The sequence below is a fragment of the Pleurodeles waltl genome, chromosome 3_2 (genome assembly GCF_031143425.1).
Source record: "Pleurodeles waltl isolate 20211129_DDA chromosome 3_2, aPleWal1.hap1.20221129, whole genome shotgun sequence".
NCBI classification, from domain to species: Eukaryota; Metazoa; Chordata; class Amphibia; order Caudata; family Salamandridae; genus Pleurodeles; species Pleurodeles waltl.
In genome coordinates, this window is record NC_090441.1 from 152,234,886 (window position 1) to 152,256,335 (window position 21,450).

General features: G+C 41.3%; 1 protein-coding gene across 2 annotated transcripts in view; it reads right to left on the bottom strand.

The window, feature by feature from the left end:
* The window catches only part of PAFAH1B1 (platelet activating factor acetylhydrolase 1b regulatory subunit 1), a 533,693-nt gene that overhangs the window by 453,061 nt on the left and 59,182 nt on the right, over positions 1-21,450 (bottom strand). For both annotated transcript variants that reach the window (XM_069227017.1, XM_069227018.1), the window contains one exon: positions 11,741-11,954. In XM_069227017.1, coding sequence (XP_069083118.1) covers positions 11,741-11,772 — 32 coding nt within the window. In that variant the 5' untranslated portion in view covers positions 11,773-11,954. The remainder of the gene's footprint in view (positions 1-11,740; positions 11,955-21,450) is intronic.

A 21,450-nucleotide genomic window follows, 5' to 3' on the forward strand; every position in this document is an offset into this window, starting at 1 on the left:
GCACATTCAGTGAGAGTGTAATTGCCACATTCCAAGTCTGTACATTTTCTCGCAGTAATCTGAGCTCGATCTCTACACTAGAAATGTAACACCCGTTGGAGAGGTAATCTATGCACCATGCATGCAATGCCAAACATACTTAATCTCACCTCATTTTGTAGGCACTTGTGCAGCTAGCCGAAAACTACTGGAGCTGTGTAGAGGCAATCTATTTTTAATCTGATTGAAATCTAACACATGAATGAGCAATCTATACAATGGTGAACGGATGGAAATTACTGGAGAAAGCCAAAAGGTTTCTGCAGAAGAAAGGGGATGACCATTTACTGTTGCCATGATCCTTATTAGTTACTTAGCTTGGCATTGCTCTCGTAAAGAAACAAATTATATATCGCTCATAATTTTATTTCAAAGTCTACTGGAGTGTCTTCACTGATGTATATATATTTACAGATCACTCGTACCTTTATCCATATATACAATTTTGATGGTATCTTATTGCACCCTTTAATAGAACAATGTGAACTTCTACCAGATTAGATGTCATTCTTACAACTTTTTGTGGCACGACCTCAGAGTTTTTTTTTATTACATTCAGGGTTTAATTTTGCTTACTACTCTGTTCGCTTTTGTCTGTTTTCATACCAGTTGATGGTTAGAGACAAGTCATGCCACTTGCGTGCAAAAAGTTAGCAATAGTCTAACTTATAAGTTCTGTATAGTTGTGTGTGCCCTATTCGGCCACAGCCTCTGAACCCATTCTCCCAGCTCTGCTCTGCCCTCACTAATTATATCTGGGACAGCAAAACTTATTTTATTTGAAGGACTGGTAGAAGGATTCTCTGCTGTTCGCCGATTTATGTCAAGTGATCTTCGAAATAAATGGTTTCTTCTTGTCTGCAAAGAGCTGCGGGACCTTCCAGTTTCAGAGTCTGCCCTTTAGGGATATAAGACGTGGCCTATCATTTGGCCAAATAATAGTTCCAGATCAAAGTACAACACAAAACTTTGGTTTCCACTGCAACGGAAACCGATTTTACTTACAGTGATGAGAAATCAGGATTATAAATTCATTCAACATCCAGGAATGCTTAAAGATTAAATCCAGAATCAGGACAATGCATCAAGCTATCAGATTCCTAGCAATGCACAATTTTTATTACCAAGTATCATCTCTCACAGTCAGTCATTATTGGGCTACTCGTATTTTGCGTATACATACCATGAGACACATCTCAAGGTCAATGGCAGAGCATGGCGGGTGAGAGTAAATCTGTGAATTTCATTGGTTTAAGGTTTTTTCTTGTAGCCGTATTTACAGCCACCTCCTGCAGTGCACCACCTTGGCCTAGTGGGTTTGAAGGTCAGTAGATCCAGCGTAATTAGAATTTGCGAATCCCATGCCAATTCTTTTCAATATTTATTTTAATGTCATCTCGGGTCCCTTTCGGGCCTACTTTTCAACAAGGGTCTGAGGGGTCGAGGTAGGCCCCTAACACCTTACTCTACCCTTATTATTATATGCAACATTGGGCACAGTGCATGCAAAGTACTAGCAGAAACAACCAAGTTTTCTGTAATGGCCAGCCAGAAATAGCGGCAGATATGCAAGTCTTCAGTGCAATCACAATGGACAACAGGGATAAAATCTCCATAGTCCAATGATTAACACTATTTTTTGTTTTTACAGGATTTCCAAATCTGGTGCATCTGCAGATTACCAGATTAACAGATCAGATTTTATGAAAAAGTAACTACCTCATGTGTAGACAGATTGGTGTTTAAAAAAAAAAAAAAAAACAGTTTCTCAAAATGTACAGAACTGATTCACACTAAAGCAAGCAAAGTCATTTCCCCTAGTTTTGGTGCAACTCAGTTCAGCAGTTTTGTCTATATCGAGGAGTAAAAAAATCTTATAGGATTAAAATGGGAAATCTAATTTTTGGAATTCTTGTCTTCTTGGTCCCTGCTTGAAGAATATACATGAATTCTAACACGAAAAAGTAAGATAATTTAGGAACGTTTCACACAGATTCATCAAAACGGTGCCAAAGCCTGTTTGAAGTGAAAGTCCGACTTAATCGTAACTATACAGACACTATAGACTCCTCTGTAATGTGATACATTAAACACACATTTAGTTTGGGTTCGGCACAGTATGTTTAGTACAGATCGGTGAATAAGGAGTTGTTTAAAAAAATAATTACATTTCACATTTTAACTCATAGCATATATAGGGCTCTTTGGACTCAGAGAAAGAAATGTCTGAACACAATTACAGCAACCATGCCATAAAATTAGAAACTTTACTCATGGCAACGTCTCTGTTTGGTTTAGTTTAAATCCATTCAGTAGCTCAAATTATCAGCCTTATCAGATGTCTTAGGGCTTGAAATTCATGTGAGTTGTCAATTAAGTTTAAGATCTGTAGACAGTTCGCAGATGATCTGCAAACATGAATTTGTGGACCATTCACAGACTTAAATTCAAGATAAAAAAATACTCAACTCTGATGCGATAAGATAGCTTTTTTCTAAGTTGTCAATTCAGGTTCATGGACCTAAACAGGGGAATGCGAACCCACAACAATCTGACTAGGTGACTGCAAAGGTGAGACTAGTGTTGCAACGTTTATCAGAGAACAAGAGACTCTGTCCTCGCATTATGCAAGGTAACAATGAAACACCCATATGGGGGAGGGGCAGGATAAAAAAAAGAAAAAAACCCACAGATTTTCCTTTTGTGTTCAAGGCAAGGTCTCCAGCATGCGCCTAGAGTCCAAGAACCCTTGTCAATGATCTGCAAATAAAAGGCAGGTGGTTTCAGACCTTTGTTGGGGCATCCTACAGGGTTCACAGACCCCTGGGAGGTCCAACCTCTTTCCGAGGGTTCACAGATCCCACAACAGTTGTGAAAACCATGTGCTGCAGGGGTTGGCCTTCTGCTGCTCATTTACCTCAGGGGCTCCTCACAGATGAGGGCCATGTGGTCAACCTCCGCAGCACACAGCCGAAAGTCATGCACAGCAAAGTTTGGTCGCACAAGCAAGCCAGCTACGCTAACCATAGCTTGAACAATAAATGCAATGCCTAGATCGTCACAATATTTAGACCAATAAATACCCTACTTAAAAGCACAATGTAACTAAATAATCTGCTCAAACCTATAAATACTAGATTCAGTCATCAAGGGTAAAACAATATGCACTCGTGTGTAAGATTATTTACATTGCATCTGTCACAACTTGGAAGAGGTCATGAGCATTGCATCTGCTGTAAACATTTTATGGTTTCTGAACCTACCATAACTAAGTGTGTTTTTGAATACATCCAACGGGGGTTACTAGATTTCTAGAAGAAGCAAGGGGTGAAGCTTTAGAGACATACTAATATACATGCACCTTACATGTCCTACACCACTCCCTTACGGCCCTAAAATGAAAATGTGCGATTCCGTAAACTTACTCCAAACAAGTAAATACCCTGCATTCTCCATGCATAGATAATACCCTAAGATAACCTCTGAAACAAAGCACTCCGACAACATTGAGAGCATAACCCAACAGCACTCAAACTACAACCTCAGAACCAAAACCTACAGCATACACTACTCAAGCCACACCCAAAGCCCAAGCTGAACTGGCAATCCAAGACACCATGCCTAAAGAAAACAAAGGACAATGGGGTGGGGGCTGACCTCTGCAGGTTCTGTAGCGGTGCACTAAAAGCATCAAATAAAAAAAGAGGATCCTCCCAAGCACATTCGTTTTACTTTTTTTCATGCATTCAATCCTTTAAACAGAGTGCCCAGCAATAACACTATTTTAAAATAAAGAGTTTGGTTGCCATTTCCAGAAACAGTCCTAGAGGCTAAAACACAAAAAAAATAAAAAACTGGTAACTGCCAGTAAAAAGCACAAAAAAAAAAACACCATTTTAGAGCTGTTAACTATTTCAGTGGCAGGCAGGGGTCAAAATGAGCTTGAGGAAATCGGAAAATGGTAAGAATGTGGAAAACGTAGGGAATAAGGAAAGATAGTTAAGTTAGAAAAAAAAAAGTCACAAAAACAATCAATGTCCCAGTGTCAAAAACACTGAGGCTCCTCCGAGAGTGATCGATTAGCACTGATGTTGGCTTGGAAGGCCTAAAAACTAAGCTGGAGTAACAGTCATGCGAACGGAGTTGTAGAACAGTTTTGCCTCAAAATATAATTTTTGGGAAATTTAGAACTTTTGAAATAAGAAATGTTGCCGAAGGTAGGGCCATGTTTTGGAAATCAAAACCTAGATATTGTCCCCAGGTCCATATATTACGAATCTGAAGCGGATTCCTTGCTGGGAACCCCTCCGGTTGCTCGGTTGAGAAATGAACGGGAATAAAACTTATCCCACATTCACAGCAGGAAGCTAATCATACTGTTTTGAATCAGGGAAGGATTTCGCCTGTAGGCCTTACAGTCATCTCTTTCAATGGAGTGTACGTCATTTATCATCATCTCAAGCATGTAGTCTACAGGTTATCTCTACCAGTAACCTACTGAACCTTGTACTCACTTTTAAGCTTTTCAAATATATAGCAATTGTGCTAAAAAAAAAAAAAAAATACATTTGAAAGTCTGCACTTTCGTATTAATGTATCAATAGCAAAAGAGCATCTAGGGCATAGTTGTACTGCACTTGGTAGAATTCTGTCTTTCAAAATATTTGATGCAAAACCTCTACTTAAAAAATCTAAACACAAGGCGGAAGGAAGGAGAACACCATCCATGATACCATCTGTACAACCACTTAACGTTTATATTTCATAAACCATCCTTATTGTGTACGAGATTCATGTTGAGATGTGTCCTGGATCACGGAATGAGATAATAAATCTTATGACGAAGGAAACGTTCTCTTTATTCATATATCGAAAAAGCTTAGCTCACACAACACATTTCGTTACTACAGGGAGTGCAGAATTATTAGGCAAGTTGTATTTTTGAGGATTAATTTTATTATTGAACAACAACCATGTTCTCAATGAACCCAAAAAACTCATTAATATCAAAGCTGAATATTTTTGGAAGTAGTTTTTAGTTTGTTTTTAGTTTTAGCTATGTAAGGGGGATATCTGTGTGTGCAGGTGACTATTACTGTGCATAATTATTAGGCAACTTAACAAAAAAAAAATATATACCCATTTCAATTATTTATTATTACCAGTGAAACCAATATAACATCTCAACATTCACAAATATACATTTCTGACATTCAAAAACAAAACAAAAACAAATCAGTGACCAATATAGCCACCTTTCTTTGCAAGGACACTCAAAAGCCTGCCATCCATGGATTCTGTCAGTGTTTTGATCTGTTCACCATCAACATTGCGTGCAGCAGCAACCACAGCCTCCCAGACACTGTTCAGAGAGGTGTACTGTTTTCCCTCCTTGTAAATCTCACATTTGATGATGGACCACAGGTTCTCAATGGGGTTCAGATCAGGTGAACAAGGAGGCCATGTCATTAGATTTCCTTCTTTTATACCCTTTCTTGCCAGCCACGCTGTGGAGTACTTGGACGCGTGTGATGGAGCATTGTCCTGCATGAAAATCATGTTTTTCTTGAAGGATGCAGACTTATTCCTGTACCACTGCTTGAAGAAGGTGTCTTCCAGGAACTGGCAGTAGGACTGGGAGTTGAGCTTGACTCCATCCTCAACCCGAAAAGGCCCCACAAGCTCATCTTTGATGATACCAGCCCAAACCAGTACTCCACCTCCACCTTGCTGGCGTCTGAGTCGGACTGGAGCTCTCTGCCCTTTACCAATCCAGCCACGGGCCCATCCATCTGGCCCATCAAGACTCACTCTCATTTCATCAGTCCATAAAACCTTAGAAAAATCAGTCTTGAGATATTTATAGGCCCAGTCTTGACGTTTCAGCTTGTGTGTCTTGTTCAGTGGTGGTCGTCTTTCAGCCTTTCTTACCTTGGCCATGTCTCTGAGTATTGCACACCTTGTGCTTTTGGGCACTCCAGTGATGTTGCAGCTCTGAAATATGGCCAAACTGGTGGCAAGTGGCATCGTGGCAGCTGCACGCTTGACTTTTCTCAGTTCATGGGCAGTTATTTTGCGCCTTGGTTTTTCCACACGCTTCTTGCGACCCTGTTGACTATTTTGAATGAAACGCTTGATTGTTCGATGATCACGCTTCAGAAGCTTTGCAATTTTAAGAGTGCTGCATCCCTCTGCAAGATATCTCACTATTTTTGACTTTTCTGAGCCTGTCAAGTCCTTCTTTTGACCCATTTTGCCAAAGGAAAGGAAGTTGCCTAATAATTATGCACACCTGATATAGGGTGTTGATGTCATTATACCACACCCCTTCTCATTACAGAGATGCACATCACCTAATATGCTTAATTGGTAGTAGGCTTTCGAGCCTATACAGCTTGGAGTAAGACAACATGCATAAAGAGGATGATGTGGTCAAAATACTCATTTGCCTAATAATTCTGCACTCCCTGTATATGGAACTTCATCAGGACTCGTGTTTACAAAACACATTCACTGAAAAGAGTTTGAGTTTCAGATGATCTAAAATAATTTAACTTTTGAATACCCCCTACATGTAGAAGCAATGCTGAAAAATTACATCACTATCTAAACTGTTTGGGAAGGCCTAAATAGGAGACGGTGCTGCCTCTTTTTAGCCCCCAAATCGATGGAGAGGCCATGTGTACATGTACCTCAATTAGGCAGCTCTCACTCCCATTAGGGACAGAACATATCTTCAAACCAACAGCATTGATGATCTGTTTACATTTTTAGAACAGAAGGACTGGTTCTCCCTTCAGTCTTATGTTTGTACTTCTGCATTTAGTCTGCATTTTTACAGAAGCACCTGCAAAATTTAAAGTAAGTGATCATGCGGGTAAAAACTTCAAAAGCGACCTAAGTCTCCTGGCATATTGTTGACAGGCTCCATGTATTGGTCAAAGTTATGTTGAGGATAAAAAAAAATCCCAGTGACTGGGATGGGCCAAAAAGCACAATCTACAATGCTATTTACTAATTTAAAGGATACAACTTGGACTGCTGAGAAAAGGCATATGAGAATGTAATCTTTAAAAAATATACTGTCTGTTAATTGGTTTAGTAGGCAAATTGAGGTGCTGGATGACAATTTTTAAACTAGTTACTTTATCCAAAGCAGTTAGGTAAACAAATGGTTTGAAGCAATATCTAATGGAGGTAGATAAGACAAATCTGCTGATTTATTTCGACACAGCTCTGAAGGCCACTTTGTATATGGCTATCGGGTACTAAGAGCATGAGATGGAAATACATAAGTTTATTTACCTAAACCACCCAGCATTGAGGCGGTAGCTCATCTTTCTTTATTGGGCCAGAATATGGACTTACTGTTTAGCCCAGATTTATGTAAAATGTCTTACCTACATTTTGAAATACAAGGGCTCAGTGAAAACGAATTGGCTGGACCACATTGAAAATCAGTGCTTGTCCGACTAGTGGAATAACCCAGGCCTGAAGTCTAAATACTGAATTACACTAATAAAAACAGGTCGCGAGGAGCTGCTCAACAGAATCAAATCATCCAAAATGCTGCCACAAGGCTTTTTCCTCTGCCTTCACCCACCAGAATGCATGATTCCAATCCTGCAATAGCTCCACTGGCTACTTAGAGGTAGAAGGGTAATGTTCAAGGTACTCTTCATAATTCATGGAGCAGCCCAAGAAAAAGGACCACTTTATCTACAAGTTCAATTAAAGCACTACAAACCAATCAAAACACTGCTCCAGGCTTGCACTACCAGCGAGGATGTGGCCTCAGACACTGCCTTCAAGGAATCCAGGGCCATTGAAAAAAGTGTCTCTCTATGCCAGAAGGGGCTGGAACGGATAGGTCAGACATTTACTGTGGTTTCACCTTTCAGGCAAGATAAGATTCTAGAAGCTGCCAGTCTGCTCAACACAGCTCCAAAGCCAAATGACCACCCTAACTGCGACGACTCCCTTCGGTTTGGCAAAGAGTTCATGACCCATCTGAAGACCTGGCTTGAAGAAAGCAAGCACAAGATTAAGGTGAAGTCTGACCAGGTCAGTCCGCAAAAAGGCAATCAGTTTGGTACTTGAGACTTGTATACTAACAATTATGTGTGGATCCTTGTTTGGAGGAGAGAAGTCTTCAAAATGCAGGGGCTTTGGTTATTGGATTGTCCGAGTGATACTAGAGAATCTACTAGGGCTGTGGACTTCACTGCCTGTAAAGGGACACCTGTACTCTGGGCCTCAAAAGTGGTGGCTTGCCTCTTAAAGGTTGCTACACAGTGCCATGTATCTGTAGTGTGCCACTTGTTTAGCACTGATGGCTAAATTATGAGACCGTGCTTTAAATAACGTAACTAAACGTTCATCTTGTGCCATGCAAAGCTTTCACTCCATTTCTCATGAGGATGTTTACTGTGAGTCACAGTGAGTTAAAAAACACACAAATTACCTTTAAGTAGTACACACTTAGTCTGCGTTAATGCAATACAACTTTAAATATCAGTATATTATCACCCTTATAGATATATACCCTTACTATGCATTCATGTATCTATACATTTATTAGTTTACTGCTACTGTAGAACGAAAAAAACAAACTTATTCTCTCCAATGCACTGTCTCTCAGTATACCCCTTTCAATCTATCCTCTATCTCCACTCTGACTCATCTCAAACCTCATTTTATTATCTCCTAAACAACCCTTCTAAAATCTTCCCTCTTGTATCTCTCATTTGAATCACCCCATAACACATTTTACTACTATGATCTCCCTAATCCCTTTATATAGACTCTTTCCTCCTCCATCTCTCCTTGTATGCATCCCCAAACTTCATCTTACTACTATGATCTCCCAATTAACACATTTTAGATTCTTCCCTGTCCTAGTCCTCGATTATGCTGTTCAATCCAACTAACAGACTTGCATGTCCACCACTCAAAATACCACTTATTTCCCTATAATAATCCACCACGAATCCTTTTGGGTTCTGGAGTAGTGTGCTACTTGCTGATTGGCACTTTAATGCCTTGTCAGGGGCAGTAAGTACGATATAAATACAATTACTTATGATACCAGCTTACCATAAGAAATGTATAAGAGGCAATGCCTTCTAAGTACAAGCAAGCTTGAGAACTCACTACAAGCCAGCATTAGAAGCACCCAAGAGCATATACACTTTCAAAGACAACTGAAAACATGGTTATTGCCATGAAAAATCCATCAGCCCATATTCTGGCAACACGGCCCAGAAAGATGGACGCACCCTCAAGTGCAATCCCCAGCTTTGGAAAACAACCCAACCAGCAAACTGCTTTCGATATGCAGGTAAGCTAATAAAGGGTGATCTCTAGTTCGCAGTAACATTATATAGTTACGTCCCACAGTAAAACGAAGACCATAGTAGTCCACAATCAGCAACCAATAGTAACCTATACCCGTTACATTCACATAAAACATATCTGCTACAAGTTTTGTCCATCACCAGTACTGAACAGCGACCATCAAGAAAAACCTGAAATGAACAGGCACGGGATAACTGAACAGATCTGTCACACACTGCTGGACAATTCAGAGGACTTTAATATACTTCACTGCTGTAGATCCCCAATATCGATACACTGGCCAGTTTGTTACATTTCACAATGAGACACTGATATGGGATGATAATAAATGCTCATTTTCAACAGATCTGTCCACGTCTTTCTCCATCCAACCATGTCAGCTCAGGGTCACAGATATACACAAAATCTCAAATTGGACAACCCAGTGGCTTAACCAGCTGAGATGACTATAATCATAATAAATACCATGGAGGGACCGGCAGAACAGTTCAACGCTACCAGCATAATGGAAACCATAAAACTGTGTGGTTGTCTCCTACACGTCGTTATTCACCGCGCTGGGCCCATTAACACAACCACATCTTGGTGGTCATACCACACATCATAGAAACACATCCTACATAGGATCAAAACAAAGGCAACATTATTCCAACCATGTTCCCTACACAGTGCAGCGCATTACCCATGTAGGTAAGCTTCAGTGCTCAGCATGCTGGCAGTAAGCACTATATTAATGCTGCAATACAATAACATTTAACAACATCTATGTTGGTTTTGTCCACACAGAACTGTGCACCAGCCCGTGGGATCATGTTATGCCTAGTTCCCAAATCTCTTACATGAATGCCACCATCTTCATCACTTACTTTCTTTGGCGTTTTTTCACGTCAAGTGACGTCATAATGAAACAACTCACCAATTCACATACTGGTTGTAATGGTATGATAGCATATCAATCTGCACATACTTAATCTTTGAAGGGATTACAGTTAATACTTGTTGATGTCCGACAATAAGCCATAAAAGTTAGGCTCAAAGTCCAAGGCTGATGTAGAAACCAGTAAAATATTAGATTGCACAAGGTAAGTCAAAGACTATAAAAAAACCTTTTCTCTTCCCAGCCTGCTTCCTAATCATTCTACCCAGGAAAACACACTTTAGACTCACAGTATGAGGTAGGAGCCTTGCAACATTACATATATGCAAAAGACATATTGAAGTAATTAATTTTGGAGCAGTCTGTATAAGGTTAGGTTCTTACTGTCCATATCAAAATAGTTTATTATAACCTACTGCAAAATGCAATCAAGCCCTTCTTACTGAAAAGAAGAGCAACTGCTGCTGCTCATGAGATTATCAGCCTTTACTTCAGCTAAATATTATTGCGAAAACAACTCTAGGACAGAGACTTCCCTGCGTACCCTGATATCCTTTCAACACTCCTGGATTAGTGCTACATAGGCTGAACTTGCAAATCTATTTTCAATTTTATGCATGTAAGAGTATCCATTGACGCTTAGGAAAGATTGCTTAAAATCCTAGAAACAGATGTTCTGATTTAAATCCAAATAGAAGAAAAAAAACGGATTTCAGTTTTTACCCAGTGTTACTTTCTACTCAAGATCTGGTGTAAATCTATCAATCGTTTCTTGCAGCAGATGTGAGCATTCAGGAACCCAACCAACATTCATGAAAATTATTTTAGAATGTTTTGTCAATCACCAAAAGGGGCTAAACTTGCTAACCACAAACACAAGACTTTAGCACAACTGAATAAGCACTTTTAGCAACTAGCTGACAAAAAGATATACATTCCAATTCAAACTAAACATCCCATTTTGAGCTTGACCTCGCAGCTGCATCGTTTTCTACAATTTGATTTGCCACATTCACACACAAACGTGTGTAAAATGTGTCAACAGAATAGAAAGAGGATAAATCCACCACTAATTTCAAATATTTTAGGAGTGACAATGCAGAGGAGGTGGAAATCCCAAGAAAAATCATTCATTTTCAAAATACAGTGGACTTGTAATGCAACGTAGTATCTAATTCACAGCACAAGCTTCACAATTAAATTTGTGGCAAGTTATTCAGTTTAGTAATCTTCAAGTGACCTTTTCTTTTTTTAATGTATTACTATTTAGTCCTACACAAGACTTACCTGAACATGGCATTTTACTTCATTTAGAATAATAAAAATAAAAAAAACCTTATCAGATTGCACTACTCAGAACAATCACTTAGTATGATACATTTGGGACTGAAGAAACAACCATAATTTCAAAAAAAAATTAAACAATTTCCTTGAAAATGAGCAATTGAAAGAAAAAAGAACACTTACAGCTCATCGCGTTGTCTCTGTGATAGCACCATGTTGGCTACGATGTCAGGGTACCGTGATAATGTTGTGTCAGCCTCCTAGTGGAGATCAGAAAGATCCACAGATATGCAATCAGGGTTGCCACCAAGTGGCACTAGCCAGAGGAAAACTTGTTTTCTTCCAGCAAAAACCAACAGGAATGTCAAAGGCATTCAACAAAGAAGGTTCATTCGACCTGAGAAAGGAACACAAGACAGCATATGTAATATTTTCATTTATAAATAGTGATAAAAAGCAGCGCAGTTTAATTACCAAACTTAGCACAACAGTTCACGGAGGTGAAGTAAAATGGAAACAAATTTCAAGAGGATCTTTTTGATTTAACAGTGCTACTAATATTCCAACAACTAATTAAAAAGTGTTAGGTCCCTACAAACGATTCTAACAATTTCTTATGGTTCTCTAAACTGCCTTCTTCGACTTAAAAAGATGTCTGGAGATCTCAAACTCTTCATAGAAACGCCCTCCTTTAAGAGCTCCAATCAGACATTAAGACAGGGTGCAGAACAAAAATCACAAGCCTAAAGAAATTGCTGAGAAAGCAATTTGCATTGTGTATTAAGGAGACTCCTGTCTCATCTTATCTTTGACTTGACAGCAACCTTCAACAAAAGGAATAATTTAACTCTCCAGAAGATCATGAAAGCCACGGTTCTCAGATGGTTTTCATCACACGTGGAACGCCAATGCTCAGTCAAAGTCAATGCTCACCAACCTTGCCAGGCTACAACTTGGGGTCACCAGAGGATCGATTCTCTCTCCTACTATATTCAACACAAATGGAACTTCCTGCCTCTACCTGTTATTTGAATATTTCATACCACCCACAAGAACACATCAGGTCTACTGACAAAGTGGTACAATTCCAGCTCCAAAACTGCCAAAAAAACAAACTTTTCAAACTAATAGTCCAATTCCTTGTGTTCTTGAAATTGGACTATAATGAGTCTCTATTAAAAGGGACTCCCAAACTGAACTGTGTTCCAAGCAGCACTGCACACAATTGTCAGGCAGGCTAGCAGCATGAGAAAGTCTGATCACGTCTGATCTGTTTTCAGAGGCTTGTAATAGGGAGAGGAGTATCTTTAATACAGCTGATATCACACCTAAGGCACTGCTCTCAGGTACTCAAAAATATCTTTCTTTTAACCCCTTCTATGCCGGGGACGTAATGGTTACGTCAACCGATAGTGCTTCGGTGCCGAGGGCATAATCATTACCTCCTCAGCACAGAGCTCAGAGGGAGCAAAGCATTTCTCTTCCGATCATGTGATGGGGCCTGCACGGCTTCAAAGGGAAGGAAAGGAGTTTCCTTCCCTTTGAAGTCTCTCAGAGCATTTCAGAAGCCGGATCGTAAAGCGATCCAGCTTCTGAAATGCCCACTAGACACCAGGGATTTATTCTAAAAATGAAATTGGCATGAGGGGAGCGACCCCTTGGGCAAGGGTCGCTCCGCAGGGGGGCAATTTTTTTCAGGTGCAGCTCATTTATTGGCTCTGGGTAGCTAGGGTTCTTGAAGAACCTACAAGCCCTATATATCCACGCAACCAGAAAAGTCCAGCTGACGAAACGGTATATTGCTTAAAAAAAAAAACTGACATCATAGGAAAAAGTTAGAGTAAAACGTGGAGAAAAATTGCAATCTTTTTCACCTCAATTTCAATATTCTTTTATTTCAGCTGTTATTGTCTGTAGGAAACACTTGTAGGATCTACACAAATGACCCCTTTCTGAATTCAGAACGGTTTACTTTTCAGAAATGTTTGGCTTTCTGGGATCCAGCATTGGGTTCTCACCCATTTCTGTCACTAACTGGAAGGAGGCTGGAAGCAAATAGTTCAAATGGGGTATGTCTCAGTAAAATGTCAAAATTGTGTTAAAAATTGGGTTTTCTAATTCAAGTCTGCCTGTTCCTGAAAGCTGGGAAGATTGAGATTTTACCACCGCAAACCCTTCGTTGATGCCATTTTCAGGGGCAAAAAAAAAAATAAAAACACGAATCGTCTTCTGCAGCCCTTTTTTCCCCCATTTTTTTAAAAAACAAACTAAATGGTTGCTGTATTTCGGCTAATTTCTTGGTCTCCTTCAGGGGAACCCACAAAGTCTGGGTACCTCTAGAATTGCTAGGATGTTGGAAAAAAAAGGACACAAATTTGGCATGGGTAGCTTATGTGGAGAAAAGGTTATGAGGGCCTAGGCGCGAACTGCCCCAAATAGCCAAAAAAAGGCTCTGCACAGGAGGGGGAAAGCACTGGCAGTGAAGGGGTTAAGTGGTCATTTTAGTAGGTCAATATTAACATTGGCACTGACACAACCTTCTGGAAAAGCCAGCCAATGTGGACCTTCTTACAGGAATCCGACACCGCAATACACCCATCCCAGGGACTGAAGAAATAGGATCACATCATCCCCCATGTCTGATGACACTCCATTGGCTCCCCTTGAACAGGATACAATTACAGATAGGAAGTGGTGGAATGTGAGAAAGGTAACTGTAGGGATTTGGAATGCCAAATTTGGGGTAGCAATGATTCATTCAAGAACACTAATGAAATAGATTAAAAAAGCGGTCAAATCTCAAAGTCGAATAAAGAGAGGTTCCAGTAAACAGGATTGTTTGTGGTTATTTTAGTATAGTTTTTTCTCCCCATTCCATTTAACTCCTGTGTATAGCTATGTGGTTATTTCCACTGTCACTAGCCTTTATTTTCTTGTTTATTTCTTTTTCATTGTTGAGAAATGAGGATGTGTTGTGTCAAGTAGCTACGCTTCAATAATGAATGCTGTCACCTCAGTATTCCTTAGGAGGTATATGCATTCTAAATGGGAGCTGAAACGCTGAACTCTGCGAGTGGTTGCCAGCAGAGCACTCAGAGGTCCCAAAGAAAGTGTCACAACTGTCAAGATTGTGATCCCCGTCCCCCTCCCAGGCTCTGTGAGAGCGCCGGGAGTTGATGAGGTGGCTGCAATGGGCAGGACAGGGCAGATTCCCACATGGGAGACAGGTGACGATAACCCGGAGGACTGACTCAGAACAAGCATCAGTCTCCTCACGCAATGGGTCACTCCAGGCACAGCGGATAACTTATCTAACGAACCTGCAGGAGAAGAGACTAGACACCCTGTGCTGGAACTGGACATGCTTGAATGACCTCTTAGTGTTGTAATGATGAGCCCTAGTACCGGGGCAAGATTGGTCCAAATATCCTTTTATTACCTGGATCGCGGGCAAGGAGGCCGAGACGCTCCCACCCTAAACAACCGCAGCAGCTTTAAGTTGTGCATATGAAAAGTGCACAAATGTTATTGTATAGTTTGGATGGGGGTGAAGGCACTTCTTGCCCTGGGACTGGGAAGTTGGGGTGTTACTGTTCCGATTTAATGGACTGGAAGATTCTGATGCCTCTGACAGTTATTATGTACCCTGTATGGTGGGTTGGTCCATCTCTGGAGCTAAGAATTTGGACAATAGCTCCTGGACATCTCGGTATGGGTCACTCATGGTATCTCCCAGGTGGCATTCTTCCAAGTGCTCTCCCACTCAATGGTACTTTGTGTTCAATGAGGTACCCCGTAGTTGACCGATCTCACCTAAACCCCAGGACTCTCCTGTGATCAGGTTGGCACGGACATTCCAGGGCTGGTAGACTACAGGAGATGGCTGCATCCAGAGACTATTGATTCTTCTCAGGGCGTCATGACTTACACAGTCGATTGAACACATTTCTCTGCTCCCTGGGGGTGCACAAAAGGGTATGATATGCATAATCTGTCTGCTGCAAGATCTTGGACCCGAATTCAATAAAATTAGCATTGGACTGCTATGGGGCGTGGCCCCAAATTTCGAACTGGTGCCTACGTATAGACACCAGAGAACCAGATATTCAAACAAACTATAAGGGATGCCATTAGCAGTTACTTTGCAGAGAATGTCCACGCGACAAAATCAGTCCTGAGTGGGACACTTTCAAGGTGGTAATTGGGGTTCAATGCATTGCCGAAAGAGTGGGTGTTAGGTGCACCTTGCTGAGGGAGGTGGAGGTAAACGAACAAGCTTTGTGAAAGGTAGAGAGGGCCCCTCCTGGGAATCCAGAACTGCACCAGAAACTGTTGGACACCAAAAAGCTACTAGCTGTATGAATGGAGAAGTTTAGGTGCTTTGACCATCGCCAATATATGACCTGCGCTCACGCAGAGCGTAAAAAAGCTGGTACACCGTTAGCGCGGCTTGCTAACTTCGCCTCTAGAGGTTCCCCAATATTGGTAACAGTCACCACAAAACAAATCTATAGGACTAGGCTGAGATAAACTAGCGATTTGAGCACTATTAAAAAGTACCTATACGTCCCACCACACTGGGCCGCCACAGGAGAGCCCGACTTGTTTCTTCGGAACAGCGGAACGCCTGCACTTAGATGCAGAGGACTCCGATAGCCTGGGAGACCCCATAATTTTGCAAGAATTGTAAGCAGCTAAGTCAAGTCCATGGCACGAGGCAAAGCCCAAGGAACTGATGGCTTCGAAGTGGAGTTCTATGCAACCTACATTGACAAACTCGCCCCTGGGTTGGTGGAGTTCTATACTGGGGCCCGGGAGGCTGGTCGGCTGCCAACCAGGTGAGACCCTGGTGGTCCCTCAAGATGTCCGGGCATTTCGGCCATTATCCATGCTCAACAGGAATTACAAAATCCTGAGCCAAATGATGGCCTCCTGTCTCCTCCCCACTTGCTCTCGTATGTCATGTTTACAGAAAGGATTTTCCCTTGCCCAGCTAAATTTAAGACAACTACCAAATTTGTAGCCTAGAGTTGACGCTTGCCAAAAGAGAAATCACACTCAAATGGAAGGCAGTTATTAGCTCTCAGGTACACAAACGGAGGGAGGTCCTTAATCTGTGGGCAACATATGAGGTGTTTCAAGAGGTGAGAAGGGGGCGCAGCACAATTGAAGATGTCAGGGCCTGGGATGTACTAGTTGAATGCCTGAAAAATCCAATGGCTGAGTCCCCGGAGACCTCATTGCTTTCTGAACCTAACCTAGGGGAAACCTAAACTCACCGTTCGCTATACAAGGAGATTAATGCTGGTGGAGGAAAAAAAAAAATTAAAATAAATATGCCACACTAAGGTACCATAGACACAGGCACATAACGGGACAGGAAGGACAAAGTTTTATAGTTCTGACGTGGATAAGAGGCAAGGAAAGAAGTGAAGGGTTTGTTAATGACTAGGTTGATGCAAGAAATCAGACCAGTGCAGGTTGCTTGCATATATGTGATATGTTGTATGCCAATCTAAATGGAAAGTATGTTCATATGTGGACCTCTATACTTGTACCTGACTGGCACAACGCTTGAATTGTAATAATGCTGCAAACTCGCACTCTATGGGATATTGTTGATAAAACCAAATTGGTTTATAAAAAAAAAAAAATGTTATCCTATGGAGAACAAGCACTGTATACAGGAAGAGTACAGCGACTACTCGTTGGATTTTCAACCTTTGGTTTATAATAATCAGACGCGAACACTAGAGGGCAGATGTGTGCCATCAAATGTTTAAAAAATAAAAATAAAAAATAAAAATAAAGGAATAGTACCTCAATCACAGTGCGAGCATGGATGGATACAACTCCCTTTTATTATGTATACATTTGTATTGATTTCATCCACTTGGGTCTACATTAAGGCCAGATATACTTTATTTTAAGTGACTCCTAGGGGAACATTGCTCTTGGATGACAATTACCCAAATCCCATGGAATACTGGGTACCCATATTGTTGGTTGAATACTTAAGGCAGCCACATACTGATCAATGGTCTCTCCTTTCACACCTACAGTAAAGTGTGTCTCTTTCCAGCACAATATTCATTTTCCTACACCTCACACATTCTACATTCCACCCCTTTGCTTCCAATTCCACCATCATCTGCGCTCTCTGACAGAGCTACACTTACACATGCAATCCAGACAGAACAATAAGGATTTTCACAATCACAAAAGCTATATCTACAGGCTTTGTCAATTCGTTCTCCAAGTAGAAATCAAGAAAGTAAGCCTACTGGTCGTAGCATGAAAATGTGGTCTATGCCGAAAAACACACAACGTTTTAGGCAGTCCCAAATTAGAAACTGGTGAACTTGACTATACCCATCAAAACACCAAGCATTTGCTGCGACCAAACCTAATAAAAAGGAATCCAAGTACAAACTCTTTACTTTTTAAGCTGTGAATAAAATAGGAAAAGCCTCTTCCTAAGAAGTGAATGTTGTACCATCACGCCAGGCCTAAAAAAATGAAATTATTAAAATAAAATATAAAAATAAAAAAGTTCCAAACCTGTGGTCTGCTCTGGTAACCTGTAAAAATCCTTCTCACAAAATACATGTCTACAGGCTTTAATGAACAAGTTACTTAGCCTCTACAGCTAAAGCGTTACTGAAGGTATCTACCTTCAGATTCCTTACCTTAGAATACTCCTCAGGCATCACACTGGATCTGGACATTTTTTAGCTGTACCTCTAAGCGCAGGTAGGTGGATTCAATAGGTTCTGTGTGTGTGCCAGAAGTGGCATGCGTAGCTCCTACATAGGTGCCAACCCAGTGCACGGATATCAGTTTCTTTTTGTGACATTTCAGAGCCAAAATCAAATGCTGATGGACCAGCATGCTGGACCTAGAATGGTAACCCTATGCAAAGAAATCTGTTCGCAGAACAGGGAGGAAGGGAGGTTCAGTAAGGAATCAGCAGCTGAAGTCTTTTCCAGAAAAGGAATTACCAAAGTAGCTTGCTCATCCGATAGAGACTTCTATCCTTACATTAAAATACATATCCAAGCAATACCCCCCCCCCTAGAGATGGTTCTGCAAACAGATTTAGACCAAGATGTCCTGGAGGACCGAACGGGCAGAGTGCCCTTCACAGCAGACCTGACTGGCCAGGGAGTAATGCTTGATTAAAGTGTGCAAACGCAAACATTGCAGCCTGACAGATGTCCCAGACAGACAATGCAAACTAACGCAGTGGTTGCAGGCTTGGTTCTGGTGGAATAAGCATGCAAGCCTTCGGATGGGTTTATTCTTTGCTAATGCGTAACAGATTTTAATACAGAGCACAATCAATATGGAGATGGCCTCTCCTACCTGACAAACCAATGAAGTGTTGATTGTCCACTGGGAACTCTTCAGTAGGATCGATGTATAACAAATACGCTTTTTGGATTGAGGTGCTGAAGTTTCTCCTGCTCTTTGGAAGGATGAGGCAGAACAAATAAGGTCTGGCCTACATGAAAAAGTATCACACCACCTTCAGTAGGAAACAGGCATTTGTTCTCAAAATCAGTTTGTCTAGGGAAAAGGGTAGTGTAAGGAGTGTGCATGCAGTTAGCTAAGCTTCTGACTAATTAAATGGCCATTAGAAAAGCAATTCTAATGGCCGAAAGGAGTATAGGTTAATTTCATATAGACTCAAAGGATAAGCACATCAGGAAGGTCAAGATTAGGTTCAAGTCTCATTGGGGCATGATGAAAGGTTTTGCAGAGAACACATGTTGTAGTCACAACAGGAGACTTAAAGAGGAAGGGCTGATCTAACAACCACAAGGAAACTTTTATGGCTGAAAGATACCTTTCAATTGTATCCAAAGCAAAGCCCTGCCAGGCCAACAGGAGAATAACAAAACCTCAGACAAAGGTGTAGAAAGGGAATCAACATTCTAGTAGCAGAAAGGAGACAACTTTCTCCCAATGGGAGGTATATACTGCCTGGGTTAAGGGAAGTCTAACAGAATGACATCCCAGACTTCTGCAGGAGGAGTTAAACATTTTTTTTTTTTTTTTTTAAACTGACAACTGCTGCCACTCAAACTCCATGCAGGACAGTGGAGCATGCACAGGTTTAGGTGCGAGACCCTCCCCTGTTGCTGTGACAGCGGATCCTCCTGAAGAGGTAGCCTGATTGGCAGACCAATGTTCATGCTCAGGAGTTTGGGATATCATACTCTCCATGCCAAATCACTGGCTGAAGCACCTCTCTGTCAAGATGTTTGCCTCAACTTCCACTAAGGGCGGACCTGTGGATACTTAGGACTACAAGAACCCCTTGGAACAGCCAGAGGACAACTGTTATGAGGAATTGGTGGATATCAGTTAGCTGGACACCTACCCAGACATTGGCCTTGTGTCTCCTCCCAGTGTAGCTAAAGAGGAAGGGGCTTCCTTTGTCACAGTGGTAAGCAGGGCAGCTGAGGTCTTGGACCCTATGTTGCAGTCAGTGTCAGACAAGAGGAGTGTGCAGACAGAGGTGTTTCAGTCGGAGCTCGCATCCACAGAACGTCTCTTCCCTTTTAATGAAGCAGTCACGTGTCCTGCTTGGGGAGTAGAGGATCATGAGAGATCACTCTTGAATAGCCTCGGAGTTCATGCCATGGCAGTTCCTCACATGCCTTGGAATCATGGCCTGGCTCTGGTGCTAGAGAAACCAGATGGGGGTCCGTCACAAACACCTGCCTGTGACCAGAAGCACCATGTTTAAAGCCAGACATCATAGACTTAAGCTTAGTCTCCCAGTGTGCTATCAGGCCTACTGCCTTTGTCATAGCTTTTTATAATAAACAGAGCAGATGCATGGCATTTTACCAAGTTTTTCTCAATTAAACCAATCCCTCCGACCACCCCACAATCCTGATAGTTGGCTTCTCACCCTAACCACCTAAGGTCTACCTTACTGAGCATGATCTATGTAATACAAGCACTCTTTCACCAGAAGCACACAACTTATGCCCAATCAAATACTGTAATGAGAAGGATCAACAAGTGGTCTGAGACAAAGCCACTCTCAGCAGTGCTTCTTGAAGCTGTTTCTGTTGATCACTTAAGGTCGGCGACATTTCAACTGTCAAACCAGGCATAGAAAACCAAACATGTGCCATGCGCATGCCCATAAGAAACTGGTAAATACAATGTCCATAAGATAACGCAAACAGTAGCACAAGTTTAAGCCTGGGAAAATCAATATTAAGAGCAGAAGCCTGCAGTGCAGAGCTTTGGCAGCAATATTCTAAAACATGTTTTCATTACGTGGCAGTGAGAATTAACTTTTTAGTGTTAAGAGTTTGTCTGGTGGGGTTGGAAAATGGCAATTAGTAGACTATAGAAAGATAGTCTGTGGTGCCAGTGTCCACTTCTGCTTGATCGTGCATCTTATGGTAAACCTCATAACAGATTTTCTTGGTCCTGTGTGTTCTGATGTTCCAACAGATGTGCAGTCCTTGGGTGAATCTACAGTGAACGTTCAAAGGTCTTGGTAAGAAATGGAAACCTCCCATGAGGCAGAGATCTACTGTGGAACTGTGTTTTCCTCCTGGGCAAGTCAGATGTTGTCAATGCATGTCCAGTGAATAAGTGTTACTGTTTTGGTGTTAACTGTTTTAAGTGTTGTAAAGGGGAAAGATGCATTTGTTTTTTCTTGTTTGGGGTGAGAGAGTGTTCTACATTGGAGTGTTTATGTTGAAGGCTTGGGGACAGGGGGATTCTACTGTCAGTTAGGAATTCAGAATCAGTTACTTCTGTGCCTCGGCTATGCTGGTTGCATTTCTGAGATTGCCAAAATAATCACGTAATGAACCCTTGCAGACTTAGCAGCTGCAAAAATATAGAACACACACAGGACA